General features: G+C 35.8%; 1 protein-coding gene across 7 annotated transcripts in view; it reads left to right on the top strand.

Annotated features, from left to right (window-relative positions):
* The window catches only part of rnf145a (ring finger protein 145a), a 52,227-nt gene that overhangs the window by 21,015 nt on the left and 4,627 nt on the right, over window positions 1–26,585 (top strand). For 4 of the 7 annotated variants that reach the window (XM_087281801.1, XM_087281804.1, XM_087281802.1 and 1 more), the window contains 8 exons: window positions 4,943–5,051; window positions 10,202–10,293; window positions 18,556–18,791; window positions 21,146–21,321; window positions 21,443–21,583; window positions 22,420–22,602; window positions 23,917–24,064; window positions 24,925–25,281. In XM_087281801.1, coding sequence (XP_087137927.1) covers window positions 4,943–5,051; window positions 10,202–10,293; window positions 18,556–18,791; window positions 21,146–21,321; window positions 21,443–21,583; window positions 22,420–22,602; window positions 23,917–24,064; window positions 24,925–25,281 — 1,442 coding nt within the window. Of the gene's footprint in view, window positions 1–4,942; window positions 5,052–10,201; window positions 10,294–18,555; window positions 18,792–21,145; window positions 21,322–21,442; window positions 21,584–22,009; window positions 22,603–23,916; window positions 24,065–24,924; window positions 25,282–26,585 lie in introns of those variants that run through there. The other 3 variants (XR_015507712.1, XR_015507711.1, XM_087281805.1) reach the window with 2 other exon arrangements.

The following is a 26,585-nucleotide window of genomic DNA, read 5'->3' on the forward strand; positions in this document are numbered from 1 at the left end:
TAGGTTATAAAAGAATGAAAAAGAAAACGAAAAACATAATAGTACGATCTGACGGACGTAGCACAGTGCTCATACAGTAAAGGCACAGCTAAACCGATGTGTTTTCAGTCTCGATTTGAATGTGTCTAATGTTGGAGCACATCTGATCATTTCTGGAAGCTGATTCCAGCAGCGAGGAGCATAGTGGCTGAAGGCAGATTCACCCTGCTTTGACTGAACCCTTGGAATTTCTAGTTTATAAGATCCTAAAGATCTGAGTGATCTGTCAGAAGAAACAAAGGTTTTTATGCTCATGTTGGAATTCATTCGGTTAATGTGTTTCCATTGTAGTTTACGCAGTTAAGTCTTTTCCTATTGGATAGAAAGTTTATCTTACTCAGTTGTACTTTTTTATGTGCATTTTCAAAATTGTTGGAGCATTTAGCATTTCCATTAGGCAGTTTTATGTGATATTCCAAAATGTGCATAAAAAATGAGGATGAAAACAAAGCTACTGATCTATAGTAGAGAATATACTACATACTGTATTTTATATATAGATCAGTAGGTGGAATTCATGGATGGAAAGTCAACTCTTGTGGGTTGTCAGTTACAAGACACAATTGATGCACATTTTTGTTCTCAGCTTTCTATTAGCAGAGTAAACAAACCCTGCCATATTTTCTCGTAATTTATCAAACATATGCACAACACACCACCTTGTGCTGACGGAAGTAACTTGAACGCAACTGACATCTTTATTACAACCTCTCAACTTGTAAGTAGGAACAGCCCTGGATTACTTGAATGCAGAATTACATGTGGTTTGTCAGATAAAGATATTACCACCGGGTGTCAGATTAACACCAGTAACTGTGAGTTATCTGAACATGTTCTGTGTTCTTTCTCAAATATTTCATTCTGTTCTTCAGAATATATTCAACTCCTAAAATATGCTTAAAAATGTATCTCTTACTCCTGTCAGGATTACTTCAAATAGGACAAAGCAGGAAATTGTATTGTTCTCTCATTTTGGTCTTCACTGATATATAACATAAATCAGAGTCAGTTTTGTCTGGCTGAATGCACTACAGAAGGTTAAATTGAGACATGGAGAACATCTACTGTCAGCAAGATCACAGGTACTTTCCGTCTTTACTGCCTGTAGATAATACGGGCTGTCTTTCAACATTTTATCCAGCCACAAACCTGGCCAAGTCCTCTGCTCTTTGACCTGGCAAGAGCTTCCTCATATTTCAGTACTAACTTTATTCCCAGGTAATTGCATTGGTTCAAGCTTTAGCGTGCCAGCAATACTACACATTAATCAATACTGGAATAAACTTTGTGCCTTCCAACTCTGCAGAATATTTGCACTGTGGTGTATTTCTGTCACGTTCTAGACAGCAGCAGTGTGGCACATGGTTTGTTATTTGTAAATGGCAGAAGTCAACTGTGAAAGGATGAGTGCAGAACGTCAGACAAACAGTTATGCAACAGGAGGGATCAAGAGGGTTTGGCAATGCAGTAATGAGGGCTTAATCTGTGCATGGCAAAGGCTTTAATCTCCCGGTTCATCCTGTCTACTCACACACACTCCAGCTTGAGCCAGTCAATGTCTGTCCATAGGCTAAATAATATACTACATTACTCTTGATCATTATGACGTATGATAGGGAATGGAATTACATGGAAATCTTTAAATATTGCACCATAAGAGGCTTTTTATTAGATGAATGTCTGATGGAAGGCTATTTTTTCACACGTAGATCCTCCACTTGAGTTTGCTCAGTGATGGTCATAAGATTGAAGCAAAATAGAGTCCAACTTGTACTGTTTTATGCTATGAGAAGACTCAAACGCCAAGCCTGTGGACTGTTGGCTAAACTTTAATTTGTGTCTAAGGTTCATAAACACAAAATTGGGAATCGGTCAGGGAGTTGCAATAAGGATATGAATAAGGATGTGAATGCTGTTTTTATAGCTGTCTGCCTGTGCTTCCAGGGTTTGGGTTTAATTCAGAAACTGGATGTGCCAAAAAAAGTGTCTCTAAATCACCTACTACTATCTTGACTCTGAAGTACACATTTAATGGACACTTTACTATCCCACTAAATAAGGTTTCAGTAAACAGAGCTTTATGTCATAATTACATTAGCTCATGGGTCCACAGAGACCAACATCTAGCAGTTAAATCTTAAAACAGTGTTTAAACAATTTATACTTTATCATAATTCAGTATTCAGCATTTATGGACATTTTAATATCAAATTTGTATAATAAAAAATGAACAGTAGTAGTTGATTGTTTCTTGAAAGGTTGGAAACTAGGGAGGCAATGTTTGATTTTGGTTGTATGATTGTAGCTTGCTGTATTCTTTCAACTTGGTGTACTTGGAAAGCATGCGTGCAAGAGTCCGTTGTGCCACGTGGTATGCGTCACTTCCAAAATAACAAATTTGCACACGGAAAAGACGCAATATGTGAATGGCTCTTAGTTGATAGCCTTAGCTATAGTTAATTGTCTGTGCATGGGTATTAGCCTTGGTGTACTAGCTCGAATCTTTAAACTTGCACACAGTTGGCATAACTTTGTTTAGTTCCTGCAGTTTTGTTCCGTGCAGGAACACGGTGTTGAGAATCCTTTACGGTTAATAAACCGTGACAAATTAAAGTGCAGTTAATATTGAAATTGGTTAATCGTTAATCACCAAAAATTTAAATTCTGTCATTAATTACTTGCCTTCATGTCATTCCAACACCCTGAGATGTTCACTTCACAACCTGAATTAAGATATTTTAGATGAAATCTGAGAGCTCCCTCGTCCTCCATAGACAGCAGTTGTCCCGAGCCCTTCAAAGTCTAGAAAAGAAAGCAAAAACATGGTCAAAACATTCCATGTGACTTCAGTGGTTTAACTGTAATCATATGAAGCTCTAAGGACAATTTTATGTGCCTAAAAACTATTTTCTAATCAAATGTCTTCTCTATCAGGTCATCAGGGTGTGTGTTTACTACAGGAATCCCAACATAGGGTCCTATCATAAACCCGGTGCAATGTGGCGCAAGGCGCGACGCAATTGTTGTTTGCTAGTTTCAGCTTGTCGCAAGAGTCGTTTTGACGTTTTGCATCACGCTGTTTAAATAGTAAATGCATTTGCGCTCAAATGTGCGGCCATAGGCGTTCCGGTCTAATAAGGGAGACGTGTTGAGGTGTATTACTAACGAGTTGCTATTTTGAGAAACTATAATAGATTTTTCAATAGACCAGAACAAAGTCGGTCTATTGTCCAGCACAGAGCGCGTTAGTTGTGCGCCTTGCTTACACACTGCTTAATACACACAAGATGTAGAGCAATACGCAAATATCTTTACATATATATAAATATATATAACTGACAAACATATTAACAACAAAACAACCGTATAGCCGAATTAAATGTATGTATTGGCATGTTACAGCCCTAATGAGTATGTGAAACTATAGATACTTATTGCCATGATTTCGGGTACTTACTTAGCGATGCACGCACACATATATGCACAATCCTTGAATGCTCTGCTGAGTTGGACTCTATAATACCCGTTTTATAACTTTAAACTATCAACAACCACCAATGAGCTATATTCTATTGTTCTTCCCGCTCCGTGGTGGATTTTGGCATAGTCCATTTCACGTGAGATGGCGGGGGTGAGTGGAAGAAACCAAGTCGCAGGGGGAATAGTTTCTACAGAAATAATTTATGATTTCTTATGTGGCCTGGTACAAATTGTTCCACGGACCGGTACCTGGTGGTTGGGGACCACTGGTCTACAGAACAAACCATCATTATACAATAACTTGCCTAATTACCCTAACCTGCCTAGTTAACGTAATTAACCTAGTAAAGCCTTTAAATTGCCCTTTAAGCTGTATAAAAGTGTGTTGAACAATATCTAGTAAAATATTATGTACTGTGATCATGGCATCATACAATGAAGACTATATAGCAATATTTAGCTTTAGTCTATCACAATATGTATTGAAGAGAAATAAATAATTAATGCCAGTTTTTTCCCAATATGGTGAAGCCCTAGCCTATACATGCACTCTGATTTTTACATGGAAAACATTGGTGAACAGTTTTTGTTTTTTGCCACACAAATGGGTTCTCGAAGCTTCATGTGATTTACAGTTTAACTACTAAAGTGACAAAGTGTTTTAACAAGGCTTTTGATACCATTTATGGACACTGCACATCTAAGAACTGTTGCTGTCTATGGAGGGTCAGAGTGCTCTCGCATTTCACCTAAAATATCAAAACTTGATTAAGAAAGCTCTCCATGCTAAATTGCAATCAAAATCCACTGCATAAAACATATGCCAGAATAGTAGGCTGTTCATTCCGCTGTTGCGATCTCTGAAATAGAGACTAAGCCGAAGGAAAATGAATGAATGAATGAATGAATGAATGCTGCTGGTCTGGTTGTCAGCAATAACCTGGACAAAACAGATATAGGCTATATAGACTAGTATTTCATTATACTAGTATACTAGTATAATGTATCATAACAAAAAATAACCTCAGTAATTTCCATGAATGATAACTGAATGTGTAACCAATGTAATGTACAACTATTTCACAATGCTATGTAAAAATAACTGTGTGTGTTTGTGTGTGTGTGTGTGTTAGTTAGTTAGTTAGTTAGTTAGTTAGTTAGTGAGTAAGTAATTAAGTATTCAGTTGTTAGCATGGCCAGAGCCTCTATAAGCAGGTGTGACTATTAATGACCTGGATATCCGGATTCAGTTTGTGTGCTCTAGCTGTGTGACTCTCTTTGACAGTCTGAGTGAATGGACTCTCACTGCCGGTCTGGGAGATATTGAGAGAGATGTGCCCTCTGAGGCCCTTCTGTGTGCTTGACAGCATCCACACATAGCAGTCCAACAGCAGTCTCATTCTTTCATTCCTCTCTCTTTCAGGCTACATTCTGAGTCTGGTTCTGCTCACTCTACCCCGACAGCACCTGGTGCAGCTCTACCTGTACGTGCTCACTGCCTTGCTGCTGTTTGCCGGACACCAGATCTCCAGGTGAGACTTTAGAAGTTTAATAGAGGAGACTGACTGAATAGCAGACACTATATATATCATGCCTACTTGCCAGAAATGCTGTGTTTGTAAGGTATGTAATGGTTAAAATCGAATTTGGAGGGAAATTTGCATGGTGAAAAAGGTCTGTTGTTCATTGTCAGTAGTTTTACAATGGCTTTTGGTCAACAGAGCAATATCATGAGACCAACTTGAACATTGTACAATATCCGCATAGTTAAAGGGTCACAAACCCCCCTTTATATGATGGGCGTGAAGCGCCATGAGCAGAGGTGAGAGGTGGGCATAGCCAGGAAAGCAGGGGAAAAAATTAGGGGGTAAAGCCCAGCTCAGACTTAAAAAATAATCAAACCTAAAGGTGAGGAGATGCATGATTTTATATTTACAAAGTTAAAATGCAACAAAATAAACAAAGTATTTCAATGCCTTGTTACTTATGTACACTATAATATTTACAGTATAAATAAGGAGGACTTCTCTCCTCAATCCCTGGGGCTATATGCAGACAAAGTGGTAGCATTACTACAGATCCCTTAACCTATTCAAACAATTAGCCCCTCCGGTAATCTGGAATATTTTAAACATGGGCAAATACAACAGCATGGATAGGCAATGTGTCTAAATGGTAACAAACTTAACTGATAAAAGACAAAGTCCGCCTTTCTCATACAGCTCTCACCACAAAAATGCTGCACGAAAACAGCTTGGCTGAATCTGTAGCCCTGATAGCATTGCAGGGAAAACTATGCAACAAACCCTGTGGATCATGGAAACGCACACACAACTCTTCATGAATAGTGTGCACGGCCGAGGTGTCACAGATGGCAGGTCTGTCTTTAAGCAACTGCATCATGAATAATTAGGAAGCAGGGCCCTCTCATAGGATACGAAATCTCAGTCTGTGAATTATACAAAACAGATTTTGATTCCACCCCAATAATGATTTTAAACCTGGAAGATGACAAGAAGCTGATGAAATCTAAAAATTATCCAGTTTCCTCAACAATAAAATATAAAACTAAAAAAAGAACTCAAGGGTTTCTTGAACCTAGTATTTCAACCTTATGCAAAAATTTTATAAATTGTTATGATAAGTTATTCATCTAAAAATTCACTGAACAGTGGTTAATGTGGTATATTATATTATATTATTATATAATATATTATACTATATTATGTTATATTAAATTATATTATATTATATTATATTATATTATATTATATATATTTTTACTATTACTAATATAATTTAATATTACAATTTATTATTGCACTATTGTTATGTGATGGCAAAGCTGAATTTTCAGCACAAATTGTCTTTAGTGTCACAGCATAATTTTCTGATATTTTGATTTGGTGCATTTCTTATTATTATCAATTTTACAATAGTTGTGCTGCTAGACATTTTTTTGTAGAAACTGTACTGCATTATACAGGAGTGTTTGATAAATGAAAAGTTTAAAAGAACAAAATGTATTTTTAAGCTTCTTTTGTTCATCAGGACTGCTGAAGTGTTCTTCCTAAAAAAGTAATATTTTGTATTGTATTCAATCATACTGTTTTTATACAAGCCCCTTCAAATCTTATATCTTTTAATTACATCTTATCTTATATTATGTTTTAATGTATATCTTATATTATTCCATTTTGTAATTCTTAACCTATAATGCTGTTTCTTTTCCGTGACAAACAAAAGTAGTTTTGTTCCTTTAATTCTATTTTAACAACAGCAGTATATACATAAATATGTATTATTTCTTTCTTTAATGTTTTTTCTTTTTCACTTCTTTATTAAGTTAATCAATTGTACTTGTTTCAGACTGAGATTGAACATTTAAATATTTCTGCACCAAGTGATTTCTTTAAAAGCTTTGAAGTTAGAAAGACAACTTTAGATCCAAGCAGACAGGCGCGTTGCTTTACTGGAGGTTCTGTTGCCATGCTTATGGGTCCGCGATTATAGTGTGGTGCTTCGCACTTGACAGGTGGCTGTTTAGTGTCAGATTAAGAGAGAGAGCTTTTAGCACATTTCTCAGCATAATGTGTGTCTGTAGAAAAAGCAGCAGTTGCTCAAATTAAGATCACCCAAGTGTGGCAAAGCCATTACTGCCAGCTCGTAACTTACCTGCTTCACACCATTCCCTCTCTGCCTCTAGACTTTCAGCACAGACAAGCTCAGTAAAGAATTTAAGAAAGCATTGTAAATGTTTCTTCAAGCATGTATGTGTGTGTGTGTGTGTGTTATAAACTGGGTCATTTTTACCCTGAAAAGGTTTAGTTATATCTAAAGCCATTCTAATATTCAAAATGTCCACATATTATAAGACGGTGTATTCACATTTTTAGTCCGTTTGTCTTTGGTATATATATATATATATATATATATATATATATATATATATATATATATATATATATATATATATATATATATATATATATATATATATATATATATATATATATATATATATATATATATATATATATATATATATATATATACACACACACACACACACACACACACACACACACACACATATTTTTTAGTAGGCTTGGAAAAAAAATAAGATTTAGTCTTTAATTCAACTAAACAATATGTTTAGTTATGATGTTTAAGTTTCAAGTGATGTAAATATGAGGATTTGCAGGTTGTTTAGTGTATAGAAAACAAACATGTTAAATTAAATTCAGATAGCTAATCAACATTGATGTAAATTTGTATTAAAAACATATACAGAAATGCAATTGATTCATATGGCTAAATTATTTGCACTTGGTCTACATATGTAAGGCTGAGTCCAAAGATGCAAAACAAACAAACAAAGCTTTTAGGATGTTTATTTTGTGACAACTTACCGAATGTCTTTCCATTGAGAAAAAAGCATCATCATTATCACAAACCATTGGTGCTACAAAGATGTTTGCCAGTAGAAACAAACTTTTCCAAATTGAACTCCAGTAATCAATTCCAAGGATATACTGACATCACACCATTTTTGCTCGAAGAATATTCGGGCCTCTAAGAACCATTTTATTTTACGATACTGTGTCCTGGATTATAAAGCTTTAAAGGGGTGGTCCACTACGATATCATGTTTTAAACATTAGTTGATTTGTAATGTAGTTGTGTGAACATAAACAACATCTCTGAATGTAATACATTTAATGCAAAGGGAGACATTGGCTTTTACAGAGTAAAAAAAAAAATAGCCTACACAAAGTTTGGGGAGTACAAAAAAATATTTTTAGGGCTAGTGAGATCACAAGGGCTTCCGGTTACGCGCATTCACCTTGTGCACACACCATGCGCAGCAAAGGGGCATGGCCAGAGGCCCTGTATTCCAAAAGCTGCTATTTCTACAGAGCTTCTACTGTTTCTGTTCTTAAGCTTCCAAAGGATGTGACGCAAAGAGAGAAGTGCATACAATTTATTTTTAATTATGTTACAGAGATTTATGTATATATATATATAGCATTTGACAAAGGAGAACTTCCAGAATCTCTCCCGGTTTAGTTTTGGATTCTGCTAAAACTCCTCCAACTGATGAAGCTGTGGATCGTGAGTCACAACTTATAAGTATTTTTATTTGTTAAAATTGATCAACTACATGCAGAGTGTCTAGTGTTAACAGTATGTTGTAGCGAGGGCATAAACAAGGATGTAAACAACGGGAAATGCTGTTTGGCACCGCTAACAATTTAGCTACAAATTCATATTTATCGGTCGAACCCCTGTAAACAGCCACAATCTTCAGCAGCATGTGCACTGTCTCTCTATGCGTGTGTGTCTCTCTATGTGGCTGCTTGCATTCTACATCTCAAATAACAAATTCACAAAAGATATGAGAATGTTCAATATTACTTACACATTCTCATGCCGAATATATGTGAAAGACACTTGTCAAGAGTTTATTTTAGAGAGCAGGCGTGAGCTGTGTGCTCCTCATTTCTGTCTGATTCAGGGAGCTAACGGTGCTTTCAGCTGCTCTGACTAGACTGTTTAAACAGCGCAAAAACACGTGCTTGTAGGGGAGTGATGTGGAGCCAATCGGTGAATCACAACATGATGTTAGCGGACTAATCAGAGCCTCTTGAGGACGGGCCTTTCAGAGGAACTAGGAAATATGACAGTCGTTTTCGTGTTAGCTGAGTAACTGTATATAATCAAAGTAAGATGTATGAAAAAATAATGTAATTTTCTACAAGTGAAGCATGAGCACACATTACTTTGCATCTTATAAACAGAACCAAGCCTTAAAATACACTGTGGACCACTCCTTTAAATACATTTGAAGTCATAACAGAGCAAGGATTTTTTTCACAGTATTTCCTACAATATTTTTTCTTCTAGAGAAAGTCTTGCTTGTTTTATTTCAACTAGAATAATTGTTTTAAACCCATTTTAAGGTCAATGTTATTAGCCCTCTTAGGCTATATTGTTTTTCAATTGTTTACAGAACTAACCACTGTTTTACAATGAATTGCCTAATTCCCCTAACGTGCCTTATTAAACTAGGTAAGCCTTTAAATGTCACTTTAAGCTTATCTATCTAGTAAAATATTATGACCTGTCATCATGGCAAAGATAAAGGAAATCAGTTATTAGAAATGAGTTGTTAAAAATATTATGTTTAGAAAAGTGATGAAAAAAATCTTCTTTCTATTAAATTAAACTGAAATTGGGGGAAAATATATACGGGTCTAATATAATTTAGGAGGGCTAATAATTCTGACTATGTTATTGCCAAAGTTAGAAATCTACAGAAAGTTATTTTACTTTTTAAAAAATAAGCTGAATTATAATTGCTGAAGCCCCTGCAGTAGTGCGGAGCCCGTAGGGGTTGCACACCCTATTTTAAATCTCCTTAGCTAAGGCTAAAGCATTATTTTCAACTTTGTGATTGTCAGTGGTGGTTGTTTTTGTGCTCAGTGGGACTCAGCTGAATGTTATATAAGCGAATGTTCTCTCAGGAATTGCAGTCTGATAAAAGCAGACGGACTGATGGTTCCAGCGCTCTGCTCTGTCTGATTCAGGCAGCGAGTATGGATCCTCCACAGGCCGCGATGACTCAGGGGGAATGTCACACTGTGAGAGGTTAGAATAAGGTCTCTGTTCTCTGTTTCAGGGACTATGTGCGCAGTGAGCTGGAATCTGGCTACGAGGGCCCGCTGTACCTGGAGCCTCTGTCTATCAACCGTTTCACTACTGCGCTCCTCTGTAAGTGCAGGACATCACACTTTATACAGTCATCCTGAAATCCTGTTCATGACTTGTTATTACTTTTGTTATATGAATGATTTCTGTGCATTTGTATGAAAACTGTTTGACCGGATTGTGAAAAGTGCTTGTTCACTCCAGGTGGGATTAGGGATAGCAGGTTATCAATTTTGAATGATAGAGGCTAATTCATAGTGTCATTACATGCTAGTTTACTCGTAAAAATTTTTTTTAATCTATTAATTGATGATTATAATATGTTAACTTTGTCTAAAATATCTTATTAACATATACAGTTAAGTTAGCAAAATGTAAAAACACTTTTATTTATATAAAAAAATGTTACATACACTGTAAAAAATGCAGGGTTCCACACAATTCATTCATGTTGTCCCAACACAAAATTTATTAAGTTAACTGAACACTCACTTTTAACTAATTAATGTGGATTGAACATAAATTAAGTTGTCCCAATGAAATCTGAGGAATTGTGTTGTTTTAGCTTATTTTAAATAAGTAGTTTGAATTAGTAAAATAAATAAATAAATAAACATGTTTTTGAGTAGGCCCATAGCCAGGGGTGGTTTGGAAGACTCACCCCTCTCTGACAAAGGTCCAGAATTTGTCCCATACATGAGCTCCTATTTTGACTGCTATCCCATCATAAACAGTAAAACTAACTAATTGAAAAAGGCTTTAAGCACAAGTGGAATCCTCTTGGCCTTAAATGAAATCTTCTGTTGGCTGTCGCTTCAGCGTGACTTCAGCTCATCAGTTTTGGCCAAAAACAAATATTTTTCATGAGTCCAACATCCAGCTGTGCAAGAAATCATCCAATCTGACATACTGTAAGTGAAGTCATCTTTCACTACTGTATTTTTAAATAAAGAAAAAATTGACAAGTTACTTTTATTCTGAATCTTGGACCTTATTTAAACAAAAAAATGAGCATCAAAAATGTGTGGAGCACTAAAAGCAGACCATTTGAAATTGATTTGAAAACTCTTTTGGCTATTGTTGTTATCCATGAAGTTTCATACTGTAATTTTTTTACAAGAGAGGCTAGAAAAGTTGTGAAGTTCTACATTATTATTATTATTATTATTATTAATAATATGTCTTAATTATGGGCGGCGTGGTGGTGCAGTAAGTAGCACTGTCGCCTCACAGCAAGAAGGTTGCTGGTTCGAGCCTCGGCTGGGTCAGTTGGCATTTCTGTGTGGATATATATATATATATATATATATATATATATATATATATATATATATATATAGTAATGTGAAATAAATATTTAGTAATGTGTTATTAAAACTATTATGTTTAATAATGTGTTGAAAAAATCTGCTCTCTGTTTCTCTATTTATATAGCACATTTCATACACAGTGGCATTTCAAAGTGCTTTACATAAACAGTAATTAAAAAGACAAGTATAAAAAAATAGAAACAAATAATATAAAAACAGATGAAAATATGATGGTGTATCATATTTTCTCATTTTACTCTGGGACTTCCCCATTCTGGTGATCACCTCCCTCTGTGGACTTTTTCAGTACCATTAATCTATAGAAAAACTGTACTATATAGTTAGAGAGGGCGAAATGACTGGTCTTAACTGGCGGCAAAATATTTGTACACGATTAGTAATAGTTAATCAAAACATTTGCCTTATTTAAAAAAAACTACTAGTTTTAATCTAGCAATTATAATAATTTTTTAGATAATGTCGGTTTTTATTAACTTTTCTGTAATTTATTTTTCATTTGCTGATATTTTTTTAATTTGATGATGTTAATTTATTACATAGTCCATTTCACTGTATATACGTATCTAAAATGCTTTGGCATTCAAATTTGCTTTGAACTTGAAAGAGAGAGAAAAGCAGATTTTACCTGTCAGTGGGTGCACATAGCTCCTGAATAGCATAAAATATTTTTTTTATTTCAGTGTTTTTTAACAGTTTTTTTTTTTTACTTAAACCCATTGAAAAGAAACAGTTTCATAATAAGTAGAATTATAATGAATTTTTTTTTTTTTTTTTTTTTGCTGCATATAGTTACACTATTTCTCCACATCACATAAATAGTTGTTTCAATTCGGCAACCACAGGAAATATATTTCAAACCTGTGGGAAGCACTGCATACATACATGTTTTTTTATGTGTTAGCATGAAATACTATGTTATTAACATTTGTTACCTGTTGCTAAAACATATTAGAGATTCAAAGCAACATACTAATTCATGCTAACAACAAGAATGAGCTAGAAACATGTTAGCAACATATATTATGTTTCCAGGTCTTATTATTGTTACTCTTTTTTAACCATGTTAAAGCTAGCAAGTTTTTTATTACTAATAAATCATCCACATTATGACTATGATGTTAAATAAACCAGGTTCTCGTTTTTAAACATGGCGCACCCACAAAATGGCAATAGGAATGTACGTACGTCACTTCTCATGGGAAAAAGAGTAATCTTTAAAAAACAAACTTTATGGAATGTAAGAATTTAAATATTGCAAATATTCTGATATCTTTGACAATTCAAAACATGAGCTGAAAACAGAGACTGGTAACTTCACAACTCAGCAAGGGGAATGCGGGGAAAACCAGTTCCTGCTGCATTTGCATCTGAGTCTGCTTCATCCCCCCAACTCACACATATGGTCATTTCAATGTTTGAATGTTCTAGAATTAACCAAACTGACTTTAACTATCATGTGTGATATCATTTGAAATGTCTCAGTGCGATTGGTACAATGGTCTCATTCTCTCAGAAATAGACATAATCAGAACAATAAATATATAACTTCAAGCATCTTTTGAACCACTGAGAGGGGTGTGCCACTAAGTGTGAATGCCTTTTGTTCACACCCCCTTCCTTGAGGGAATTCTTGGATTACTTAAGGCAAGGTTTGAGAAAAACTCAGCGCGATTCTGCCTAACCAGATCAGCCCATAACATGGGGTCTGCCCCATGTTATGTATATTTCAAAGTCAGGAATGCATCTTTTTCATCTTGGATTTATCTTTGATAATTTGATGTTTTGTATTGATCATTTATGAATTGACTGATTGAATTGGCATAATACATTTACCTGACTAATAAATTGTAATGTTTGTCCATATTTTGCTTACTCTGTAATTATTAATTCAAGTAGATTACGCTGTATCCTTGTTTCCGCACGTCTTGCGTCAGGTCAGTAGACGGACTAAAATCCAATTGAGATGGAGCATTGGCACACTAATTGTGTTTTAGCGATCCGGCTGACTCTTGATATTGATTCATGTGTACTTAGGTGGAAAGGGCGATAACTTCCGTCTAGGTCAACAAGGTGTTGCACGACTAACCTAGATTGGGTACCCGACCTTTGTTTGAAGGTAATATTATTCTAAATTAAGTTCATATGGGAAACCATGGGCTTGGTGAAAACCAAAGTTACTATAGAGTCCAGTAGTCGGGTACATTTATATTAATGCCCTAACCTCTAATTAGAAATGATGATTGTCTTAACTCAAAGGTGTACATCTAAGCGGGACTAACTAAAGTATTTTAGAACGAGCGCGCTGGTAGCGGCCATCTAAAGTATTAGTCAATTTACCTCTGTTTAATATTCAAGACTGACCGGAGTGTGACCGTGAGGGACGCCTTCGGCCGAGGCGATTTCTCTGAGCGACATGAGCACCCGAATGAACGGATGTAATAGTTACTAGTGAAGACAAACGGTTCAAACATTTATCTAAATTACATATTGATATAATCTTCTTAATGTTTTATGATTGGAGTCAGATAAAACGAGGATAAATATATTAATATTCTAAACCACTTCATACTAAAATTGGAGTCAGATATGAGTTAAGTTTAATATAAATCAACATTGTGCACTGGAAAGATCGAACATGCAGTGAACCTTCATCCACCAGTGGACACCGGCATTGGGCCAACTGGGTGGACCTTACAGGAAGAATGTGTGAAAAGTGTCAAAAGTTTCTACGCAAAATTTTATAAATGGGACCCCAGGTCGTTTCTAATTTCATGTAGTTGTTTTTCCAAGACTCATAAAATGTCAGATTTGTTATTTATAAGTTGTTCACAAGTCAACCTCTGTATATTAGTATTCCTGTCAGTCTCACTGTGACTCATTGCGGCTCTTATTTCAGTTTTTGCTCACTTGCTATAATCCCTTGCAGCCTATTCTTTCTTGAATCTCTGCTCATGTGGTGTCATTCTGGGGAGAGTTGGGTAGTTTTGCAAGTCTTGGGATGTGATGTCAGAGGTCAAGGCATTTCCCTGTCTTGTTTCCCTCTCATAAGCTGCCTGTCCTCAAACACACACTGCACAGAGGCTGCCAGAGATGCAGCTTTCATATTTTCTACCTCTCATCACTTTTGCCATAAGTACCATTCATTGCCAGCTTAATGTCAAAACCTCTCCTGCTCATTTCCTTTTATTTAATTTTTTTCCCTCACTCACAAACACTGTCTGCCTTTCCCCTTGCCCGTAATGTGTCATAGTCTCCCTCTTTGTCACTTTCTCATTTTATACAGTAACTTCGTCTGGCTTACTTGATTTCTCAACAACTAGATTTCTGAAGAGTTTCTCCTGCTTCCTAGCTTGCTCTAACACAGCACTAAGCGAATGAACGCATCCAACTGAGGGTTAAATCTGAAATCTTGTTTAAAAATATACATTTTTCCATAAAAGATTTGACTCGGAGTCGTTTAAATGGTTTGTTGTTTATCTGGATCTTTTGCCTGTTCTCATCAATGTCAACACGAAACAATTCCAAATATGAACTACCGGATCTGGTAAAATGTGAACGCACCTTTCCCTTTAGACCAGGGGTGTCCAAAGTTTGTCCTGGAAGGCTGGTGTCCTGCTGACTTCAGCTCCAACACACCTTCCTAGAAGTTTCCAGTATACCTAGTAAGAGCTTGATTAGCTGGTACAGGTGTGTTTAATTAGGGTTTAAGCTAAACTCACCTGGACATCGGCCCTTTAGGACTGAGTGTGGACACCCCTGCTTTTGACACTATTGGAGTAAAAAGGATCATGGGATTGATAATAACGCTAAGATTACTTTAGCTGCGTCCCAAATCGCATACTTATGCACTATTCTACGCCATTTTGTAGTATAAATAGTATAAGTAGTGTGTTCACATTGAAAACTGTAAAAATAATAAGTGCACTTTAATTACCCGGATGATGCACTCATTCAGCCTCTAAAATGAAGTGTGTAATGATGGACACTTCACGCACTCAACGACCGCAGGTTGGCTCACATAGCGAAAGGGGCGGAGCCATCGGGCGCACATGTTGGATAACTTTATTTGTTTTGGATGATGAAAGCAAAATTATCCTACAAGAGGGATTATAGCGCCTCCCGATGGTGAATGCGGTTATACTCACGGCAGGTATTATTTGATAATTCGGTCATTTATTTCACTGATTTAGCAACCGTTAAACGTCTTCAGGGGAACGGTTTGAATTTCCGCTTAGTAAAAAAAACATTAGTGTGCCATTTGGGACGACACTACATACATATACTATGCTGTTGAGTGTGTAAGTGCATAAGTACATAGTGCGTGAGTGCATAGTGTATAGTGTGCCATTTGGGACGCAGCTTATCATTGAGAGATGGTCAGACATGCGGCTGAGGGGAATAATGGGTTAAAGTTAATTTTCACAACAACACCACATTATAGCCAGCCGTGTGCTGTGTTTGTTCTGGTTATTTTTCTTATGATTGCTACAATAACCTACCCTGCAGTGCGGGATTTGTCTGCTGTTATGTATTAAAGGAAGGATCAGCAAAGACTTTTAATGTATGGAACTTTGTCAGTAACTGTTACACAGTTTATATAGCCCAGTGTCTTCTTCCTCCAGATATTGTGTTTCTCCTTCCTACACAACGTGAAGTGTGATTAAAATGGTTGCCTCGTTTTTTGTAGTTTGCAAAATATGTGTTTAATTGTGTAAGTTGTAATCACCCCGCGTGGCTTGTAATCACGTATCTGTTATAGATCAGTGCTTGTAATGTATCTCTGTATGGGCAATTTCACGTATCACGTCCAAAACCAATTTGAAAACGCGATGCATGCTTCTTCCTTTACCGATTTAAATATGTTTTGTTCTCACGATCTCCTGCTGTTTGTTGCTATGGCCACCATCAACTGTTTCTCACACACACGACATGGTCAATTTTCAAAATAGTTCAACTTTTCTGTGGATTAATAATAAACGTGTCATTTTTATTATTTAGAGTTGTGGTTAAGAATAGAGCAATATGCTGATGTCTAACTGCATTGCTTTAATGCATTCCTGGATTGGGCTCACACAAATCACACGTTTCTTTCCGTCACGCATTGAATGCAGTCGACCAATCACAACAGACTGGGTCATCGGACCAATCATTGTAGATTAGCATTGCGGGGTTTGGGAACAAATAAATCGCTGAACAAATCATATGGGAGTTGTTGGGATAATTAGGTAAAAATAAATGCATATAATAAGATAATGAAAGTGTTTTTTGACCTTGCATGCATATCAGCCTGTTGCTGGAGACCCCCAAAACTAAAATATGACCTTTCAAACTGCGTGATAGTGGCTCTGTAATAAAGAAATCTATTTTTGCTTAAGGAAAGTAACCTTTTATCACAAGGTTCCAGTGGCATTAATGCATTATTTTCAGTACATATGTTAAAATTGTTTACTATTAGCTAATATAAATATTTTATATTTAAATACTTGTCAGCTCTTAATTAAATAAACGTTTGACTTTAATGTGTCAGTAAAAGTGCGAATGAGCTCAAACTAAGATTAGTATACTTCATAAATAGTTTTTTGTGCTAGTTTAACTAATGCACTTAGTCAACATAATGTTTCTGATCACTGTGTTTTTGCATTATTTTCATTTCAATAAACACATTCTACCCTCCATCATTTATTTTCCCCATTATTCAGTACAGTGTAAAAAAGTGAAATGTTCAAGTTATTTACTTAAAGTACATTTATGTTAACGGCCTAATAAAATTGATTGATTTCTGATACAATTTATTTCTGATACAAATAATCACATAGAAAAGAATAAAATCAACATGTAATGATTAATTGGTTATTAATTGTTTGTTTGTTAGTATATGATATTAAATAATATAATGCGCATTTTAAAGATGACACAAATTATTTCTAAGAGAAGGTTTTGTTTTTATATTCAGAAATATAGAAATAAAGTTATATTTATAAGCTAACATTTGTTAGTTAGTTAGTTAGTTAGTTAGTTAGTTAGTTAGTTAGTTAACTTTATTTCTCTCTCTAGGGAAATTTAATTTGCAGCATAGACTCACAGCGACCTCTGACATCTCATTTGGCCTTTACAGTATCAAAATAAATAAATCGTTTGAAAACCTAGTACCATGGTACCCCTACTTTAAATAAATATCCAGTCTACTGGCCATCAACTGCTACTGAGAGGAGGAATTTAAAACCTTAATTGCTTGAGGCATAAACGATAATTTTGTCCTGTTTCTTACTCATCTGGGAACACAATTTCGACGTCCTGATGGTAACAATTTGAAGATGTATGATAAAGGATGTCTTTCATCATTGACAATCATTATAGCCTTTTTTTTTAAAACTCTTTCTTTTTATATGCTATTAATGCTCTTCAGTTTTATTCCAAAAAACTTTCTGGCTGTTACCACCTTCCCCAGTGACCTCTTCTGGGCCTCAGAAGCAGTTCCATACCAACATATCACACTAAATGTTGCAATTCTTTCGATAAAAGCACTATTAAATTGTGCTTTATTTGGCTTAATAATTGTTTGTATTTACCGTGCATGGATGTAAATAGTTTTTTTTGTTGACTAAATGATTATAAAATGGATTTTTGTACTCCGTGTACAGAGGGACAAGATAATTCTTTATAATACTTAATATTCTTAATTTTCTTTATGCATAATTATTATTTTATAATGATTCACCCTTGCATGTAGTTTTTTTCTCTTGCAGGCTGCTGGATCCTTCAGCCATACCTCAGAATTCTGTAGGGCCTAATTAACTCCAGCAAGAACAGATGCATTCATTACTGTCAATGAGTAGAGTAGGAACACATGGCTCAGATTCAGGTCTAGTGCGTTTCTTTACCCCACCATATTGCAGTTTGGTATTAATAGTATTCGGATTACCAAAATGCCTTTTATATCTGCCATTCCATTATAAATACGATGTCTTGTTTGTGTGTGTTTGTGTTTGAATAGGCCAGCTGGTGGTGTGTACCTTATGCTCCTGTGTGATGCAGACCAAACGCATTTGGCTCTTCTCTGCGCACTTGCTCCCTCTGGTGGCCCGGCTGTGCTTAGTCCCACTGGAGACCATTGTTTTCGTCAATCGCTTTGCCATGATTTTCACAGGCTTGGAAGTCATCTACTTTTTGGCCTCCAATCTGCTGGTGCCATTTAATCTGGCCAAGACTGCATACAGAGAGCTTGCACAGGTTAGAAACTGTCATGCTGTAGTAATGTGCACTAGAGACTTTCACAACTGCCTACTATAAACACTCAAGAGCTTAATGATACATATTTTTACTTGGCCATTGCAGTAGAAATCATCATGCAGTTCACTTGATATTAAATATGTCTTTTGCAAAAATCTCTTACAGTATTTACATAATTTTATTGTTCATAGATATTTATGCACATATATATAGATATTTAGACACATGAATTTAAGGCCTGGAAAGTACTTAAAAACAATCAGGGGTCCTTGAAAGTGCTTGAATTTAAATTTTATGGTGTTTTTTCATGAATTTACTCTTCTGAGATAAAAATTCTTAAATTTAAATCTCATAAATGAACTATGATAAATAATGCATTTTATCAAAACTTCAGAAGCTGCATTTGAATATTACCAGTATTAAATTCAACTAATTGTATTTAGGAATGCACCAATCCCGATACTTGGATCAGATATCTGTTTGATACTGCATATTTTGCTGGATCTGGTGTTGGCCAGCTGGTTACCTATCCAAATCCGATCTTGCGTGTGTGCTATATTCTGTGTAATATTTAAGCAAACAAAAGCTATGAGTAGCCTATTATAAGGCACTAGAAAATTGTCATGTAGGCCTACTATATTCCAAATGTTCTGAAGCTGTTCTATAGTTTAATGTGAAGTACAGGTGAATATTCAAGTGCTTAAATTCCTGTTGACTTCAGCGCTAATTTTAAATAATTAGTGGAGAAATGCATTTAGTTTTGCATTAAATGGGTTAATTTTGACCTGCAACAAAAAGTTGATTGCTGTTTCTAAATCATGTTGCGCTGTGTCTGTCAGGTCAGCAGATCGCATTCGCAACACTCCACACACAAAGTAGACCTCCCTGAAATGTTTAATTAGAAAAGGCTCAATAATACAGATCCTCAACGCACCAATTTCTTCCCTTTGTGCTACTGTTTTGGAAGCTGTGTCTCAGTGATGCATGAAGCACAGCGGCTGCACAGACGCGATGTGTGCTACTCTGTAACATTATTCTCACAATGAGTTTCTTTTCTCTCATCTTTCTGAGTTTATTCTTCAGAGGGGAATACTTTAAGTGCTGTAAACAGTTTGTAAAGCCTGGCTCATTGTGGTCAAAGTAGTTGATTAAATTATAAAAGTAAAACTGACGGGCGCAATATGGATTGTCATTAACAGAATATTATTTAGCCTAATATAGACTACTCTAAAACTGTGAATGTTTCACTGTAGTTTTATTTCTATCAGTATTTGACACTGAAGCATATAAGCGGACTTTGTTTTGAACTTCACCACAAATCCTCTTGTTTATTTTGTAGATGAATGACTAACAAAAAATACATTAAAATAACCAACAAATTTTACCAAACAAAATTTGTTCCAAAAAGAAAATTTTTCAGACAAAAATAGATGAACACAACTGTGCGGGTAGATGATTTGCTTCGCTCCATGGAAAATAAGTAAATATTCAACTTATTGTCATTACACATGTACAAGTACAATGCAACGAAATTCAGTTTAGGTCTAACCAGCAGTGCAATAGCAGCAAGTGCAGAATACAGGTATAAGTTATAAAGTGCAGTTATAGAAAAACCATGGTGATATTTACAGATGGATGTACTGTGAGCATTATGTAAAGGTTTTATTAGCTATGAAATCAATGTCATAAGAAATGTATAAAAGCAGGCATCATGCTTTAAGTTAGATTTTGTCATCTGTCATGTACAGTAGGCCTATAGGTCTGTTATCTTTTCTTAAGAAGGTATACTATTTGAGTTTATCACCGGGACTATAGAAACTGTATTATGTTAAAAAAAAATAAATCAGCACAATATCGGGATCGGATCTTTATCAGTTGATACTCAGAATTTTGGTATCGGGATCGGATCGGTTCCAAAAAATAGTAATGGTGCAATGGTGCATTCCTAATTGTATTAAAGTTCTTTGAACATGACTTTAAAACACTCAACACTTTTAAAAATGACACATTCAGAATCTTATCTTTTATCTAAATATTAAGTGTAAATAAAATGTTAAGTACTTGAAATACTTTCAAGGTGCTATATATGCTGGGGTGTGAATTATGAAGGTGCTCGATTTAAAATTATTACTGATTTAAGAAGTCCCTGAAAGAAATTTGGTGTTCATGAAAGAGTGGGATCCCTGGTAGTGTATGTAGAGTCGTATAGTTGTTAGCAGTGTACAGGTTTAATATGTTTTTTATCCGTGTTTATATTTATCTTTAATGAGTAGCATTATGAAAGAGACAACTTTTTATTCCTCAATCCTCATTATTGTAGGATTTTCTCACTTTATCTTTCCTGATGCTGTTAGGTGGTGGAGGTTTATGGGCTGCTGGCTCTGGGTATGTCTCTCTGGAATCAGCTTGTTCTGCCGGTGTTGTTCATGTGTTTCTGGCTGGTTCTGTTTGCCCTGCAAATCTACACATACTTCAGCACTCGAGACCAGCCCACGTCTAGAGAGAGGCTGCTCTTCCTTTTCCTCACCAGGTGAGTGCAAGTTTGCTGATGTTTACTACTGTAAATCCATAAATAAGAAGCACTACTAGTACTATTAAATGTTTGGTGTTATGAAGGTGCGCATCAACTTAACTGTGTGTTTGTTGTGCAGTATTGCAGAGTGCTGCTGTACTCCATACTCTCTGCTGGGTCTGGTCTTCACCGTGTCTTTTGTTGCATTGGGAGTGCTCACTCTTTGCAAGTTCTACCTGCAGGGTTACAGGGCTTTCATGAATGACAACACCATGCACAGGTAATATAAACCCACCTTCAGTTCAACAAAAATGTGAAGGACTTATGTTTCAGTTGCCTTTTTGGCTGCTTTTAAGACATAGTTCACCTAAAAATGAAAATGCTGTTATCATTTTCTCACTCCTAACTTTTTCCAAAACTGTTTGAGTTTCTTTCTTCTGTTGAAAAAGAAGATATTTTTAAGAATGCTGAAAAATTGCAGCCATTTACCTTCAAATGGATTTGTTTTCTTACTATGGAAGGCTACTGGTTTTCAGCATTTATCAAAATAAGTTCAACAGAAAAGAGATGCTAGAATTTTAAAAAATGTTGGAAACCAAATAGTTGATTTCCATAGCGATTCGTTTCCCCACAAAAGTGGTGAATGGCTGGCATTAACTGTTTGGTTGCCAGCATTCATCAAAATATCTTCTTTTGCATTCAACAGATTTGAAACCAGTTAAAAGGTGAGTAAGTGGTAAGTAAATTTTCATTTTTGAGCAAACCATCCCTTTAAATAAATCAAAGTTATGCAAATTAATTATTTTATTTATTCGGTAATCTATTTACAACTTAAAAGAAATGTCAATGCAACACTACATTTATTTAATTATGCTTATTAAAGCTTACTAAAAAATCATAATATTACTGTTTATTTTAATTTTCTATTCATGTGATGGCAAAGCTAAAAGCTGCCACTCTGTCCTCCAATGCATCTTCACTTAAGTGAATAATCTTTTACGATAGCCTTTTAACAGGCCATATGTGATTAATTAAGGCACCTTTTTATCACTAAATTGATCAGTGAAATCACAGATGTCCATCATCTCCTCTTCTCTCTCTCTTTCTCTCTCTCAGAGGCATGACGGAGGGAATCACTCTTTTGATTCTGGCTGTTCAGACGGGACTCATCGAGCTGCAGGTCATCCACAGAGCCTTCCTCTTGAGCATCATCCTCTTCATTGTGGTGGCCTCCATCCTGCAGTCCATGCTGGAGATCGCTGATCCCATAGTGCTGGCACTGGGAGCCTCCAGAGACAAGTACATCAGGATCAGTAGTGAAAAGTGTTGTCAACAGTATCAATATTTTGATTTGTATCAATACTGGAATCTCTGAAACAAGATTATTTTTTAGAGTATGGATTGCTGCGCAGATAACTTAAAATGAAAGAAAAATGGGTAACACTTTATTTTGCTGGTCCATTTGAGTATTAGAAGACTGATGTCTGCTTAATATCTGTTGATACTGCTCCTTCAACAGACATTTAACTGTCTATAAGAAATTTTTCAAATACATGTCAATTTACACTAACCCTAACCCTAACCTAACAGTCTACTTATAATCTAATGAGAATTAGTTGGCGTGTAGATGCAATGTAACTTAAATTCAACAAACAGACCATCAAAATTAAATGTGACCGAAAAATTAAGCACAGTCTGAAGTAGAAGCAAAGAGTGAAGGAAGACATTTCTTAAAGTGATAACAATAGATATTACTTAACACAATAGATATTGCAATACAATTGATATTAATCAACAACAATAAAAAAATCATTTTAGTCCTACAGTACATAAAGGCTGTAAAGAATTGTGGAATATATAAGAATGCTACATAGCATAGTTTATTACAATATAAAAAAGAAAACAACAAATCTTTTTTTATTTTACTGTAATATTATTTTTTTGTTTTTCAGAAAAACTTGACAGGGCGAGTTAAAAATCTCTCTGATCGGCTCCACGTCACTAGGAAAAGCGTCACTCCACTACTAGCATGCGCTTTTGCGCCGTGTAAATACTGTCAGTCATTGTAGCTGTTAGCCATATTAGTTTAAGCCTTAATCAGGCAGAAAATAAAGAGCACACAGCTGAACCTCACGCCTGCTCTCTAAAACAACATCTGACAAGTGTCTTTCACATATATTTAAAATAAGCATGTGTAAGTAATATGAAATGTTCACATCTTTTGTGAGTTTGTTATTTGAGATGAAGAACAATTGGAAAACTGCCGCATAGAGAGACAATCCAAGCGGAGGTGAAGGTTGTGGGTGTTTGCAGCGGTTTGATGGATAAATATGAATTTGTAGCTGAATTGTTAGCGGTGCCAAACAGCATTTCCCATTGTTAACACACTGTTAACACTAGACACTGTGCATGTAACAGATACATTTTAACAAATAAAAATACTTACATGTTTGTGATCTCTCTAACCCGGATCTAATTTTTTTTTGTAGCCCTTAATCTTCGTTCAAATAAAAGTTAGAAATTCCAGTATCATGACAACACTAATAGTGAATATATTTAAGTGAACATTGTAGGTCAGTGCTTTGATTCTTTTATAATCCTTTTTGTCAACAGGAGTTTGTGGAAGCACTTCCGCGCGGTCAGCCTGTGCTTGTTCCTGCTGGTGTTTCCAGCCTACATGTCCTACATGATCTGTCAGTTCTTCCACATGGACTTCTGGCTGCTGATCATCATCTCGTCCAGCATTCTGACGTCTCTACAGGTAAAGAGAACACACACACACACACACACACACATACACACAGTCGTGTAATGAGAATTAATGGAAGAAGCTTTTTGACAAACAGAACTTTTATGGCAATATTAGCAGTTTCAACAGATGGCAGTACACCATAATGAATATTAAATACTTATTATATTAATATGTTTTCAACCAACATTACTTGTTGGTTGGTCATCTGTTTGTTTCTAATAAGTCTCCTGTTTTAGTTACTGCAGACTAGTTCAATAAACAGAAAGAAAGAAGAAATGCCCACATATGTTTAGCATTTTTCCTTATCGCAAACACAACAGCAATCTGGTAGTGATTGTGCTGCTTTGGATTTTTTTGGGTTAATTATTTTGATCTCTTGATTGCAGCAGAGAAATACTGGGAAATATCTGTAGACTGATGGCATTTCATGGCGTTCAGGCTTGTAATCTTAAAATGTGAGCAAAATCACCTGTTTTGTCATTACTTTAGACATTACGCTAGAGAATCACTAGCTCTAAAGTGACGTTGGTGAATGAGCAACAGTTTCTGCTGTTCTGACGTCAGCTGCAGATGTGAGTGAATGGCAGAAGAAAGTAGTTCCTCATACAAAAGCGTTTTTAGACTCTATGTGTTTGTTTTACCTATTTATATACACGATTATGCCATCAAACTGTTGTATAAATGCAATATCACACTCATAGCAGTGTAATATGGCTGTATATTGTCACTGGTGGGATAATAAGGCACACCTCCCACCAGTGCTGATATACAGACACATCGCACTGCTACTCGTTTGATATTGCTCATATTTAATATGAGATCTGCAAATGAGAATAAACAGTTTTGCTTTTGGGCTCTCTAAACTGCAGGTTCTGGGCACGCTGCTGATCTATGTGCTCTTCATGGTGGAGGAGCTGCGCAAGGCTCCGGTGGAGAACATGGACGACGTGATCTACTGGGTGAACGGCACCTACAGGCTGCTGGAGTTCCTGGTGGCTCTGTGCGTGGTGGCATACGGCGTGTCCGAGACGGTGTTCGGCGAGTGGACCGTCATGGGCTCCACCATCGTTCTCATCCACTCATACTATAACGTGTGGCTGAGGGCTCAGCTGGGCTGGCAGAGCTTCTTACTCCGCAGAGACGCTGTCAACAAGATCAAGAGCCTGCCTACAGCTTCTCTCCAACAGCTCCAGCAGCACAATGACATCTGCTCCATCTGCTACCAGGTGTGTTTGTGATGGATGTCCAGGTTCAGTCTGGAGCACGAGGCTGCCTGTGTTTTTCGGTAGTAGATTGATGGTGCGTTCGTTTTTTGGGTGCGTCACTGTTGTTCTTGCGATCCTTGAGGTATTAAACTTATGCGCATAATTTGTGCCACACCATTTGTACTTTGGACATAAATGATTTCTAATTTTGTGTGGCGTGCTGATGAAAGGCTTTTTTTACGTTGGTGTTCATTTTGACAGAACATTTAGATTTTTTGACTGAAATTGTGCTATTTTAGTCATACTTTTTACAGTTGAAGTCTGAATTATTAGAATTATTGTCTCCAATTTTCTGTTAAACACATATTTAAACATAATAGTTTTAATAACTAATTTCTTATAATTGTTTTTTTTGTCTTTGCCATGATGAAAGGTCATAATATTTTACTAGATATTTTTCAAGATACTAGTATTTAGCTTAAAGTGACATTTAAAGGCTTAACTAGGTTAATTAGATTGGGGTAATTAGGCAAATCATTGTATAACGATGTTTTTTTCTGTAAACTATTTAAAAAGTAATATTAATAATAATAATATTGATCCTAAAATGTTTTAAAAAAAATTAAAACTGCTTTTATTCTAACTAAATAAAACAAATAAGACTTTATCGAGAAGAAAAAAATATTATCAGACATACTGTGAAAAATACCTTGCTCTGTTAAACATCATTTGTGAAATATTTGAAAAAGAAAAATAATTATCAGGAGGTATAATAATTTTGACTTGTATACATAAACGTACAACTGTGTATACATATTCTATATTTAGTTGACTAAAATCTTACAGGTATAGTTAAATCATAAATTATTACTTATGCATAAATCTAAAATTTCTAAGCTCATTGTATGATCCTGGAGAAATCAGTTGGTTTCAGTTGACTTAATTTCATCACATTTAGCTGCACCATGTTGGCAGTAGCGATGCAAGCTTAACTGCCGCTCAAGCCAAACAACGGTCGTGCCACCCTCACGTTGTTCGTGTCACCCTTTTGTTGACAAAAGTGAGGAAAAGCTGGGCGGAGTTGTCTCCATGACACCACTAGCAAGATGCAGCCCTGAGCAATCGCCCACATTGCCAATGCCTAAATCTACCACTGCATGTTGGTGTTTAGTTACATCTAATTTTTGATAGGTGGATCGTTAGCCCAATGCTCAACCCACAACCTGGAGGACCAGGACATACACACATACAATTTAGCTTACCCAGTTCACCTATAGCGCTTGTCTTTGGACTTGTGCGGGAAACGGGAGCGATCCACAAAGCAA

Source organism: Danio rerio, chromosome 14 (assembly GCF_052040795.2).
Source record: "Danio rerio strain M-AB ecotype USA chromosome 14, GRCz13ab, whole genome shotgun sequence".
NCBI classification, from domain to species: domain Eukaryota; kingdom Metazoa; phylum Chordata; class Actinopteri; order Cypriniformes; family Danionidae; genus Danio; species Danio rerio.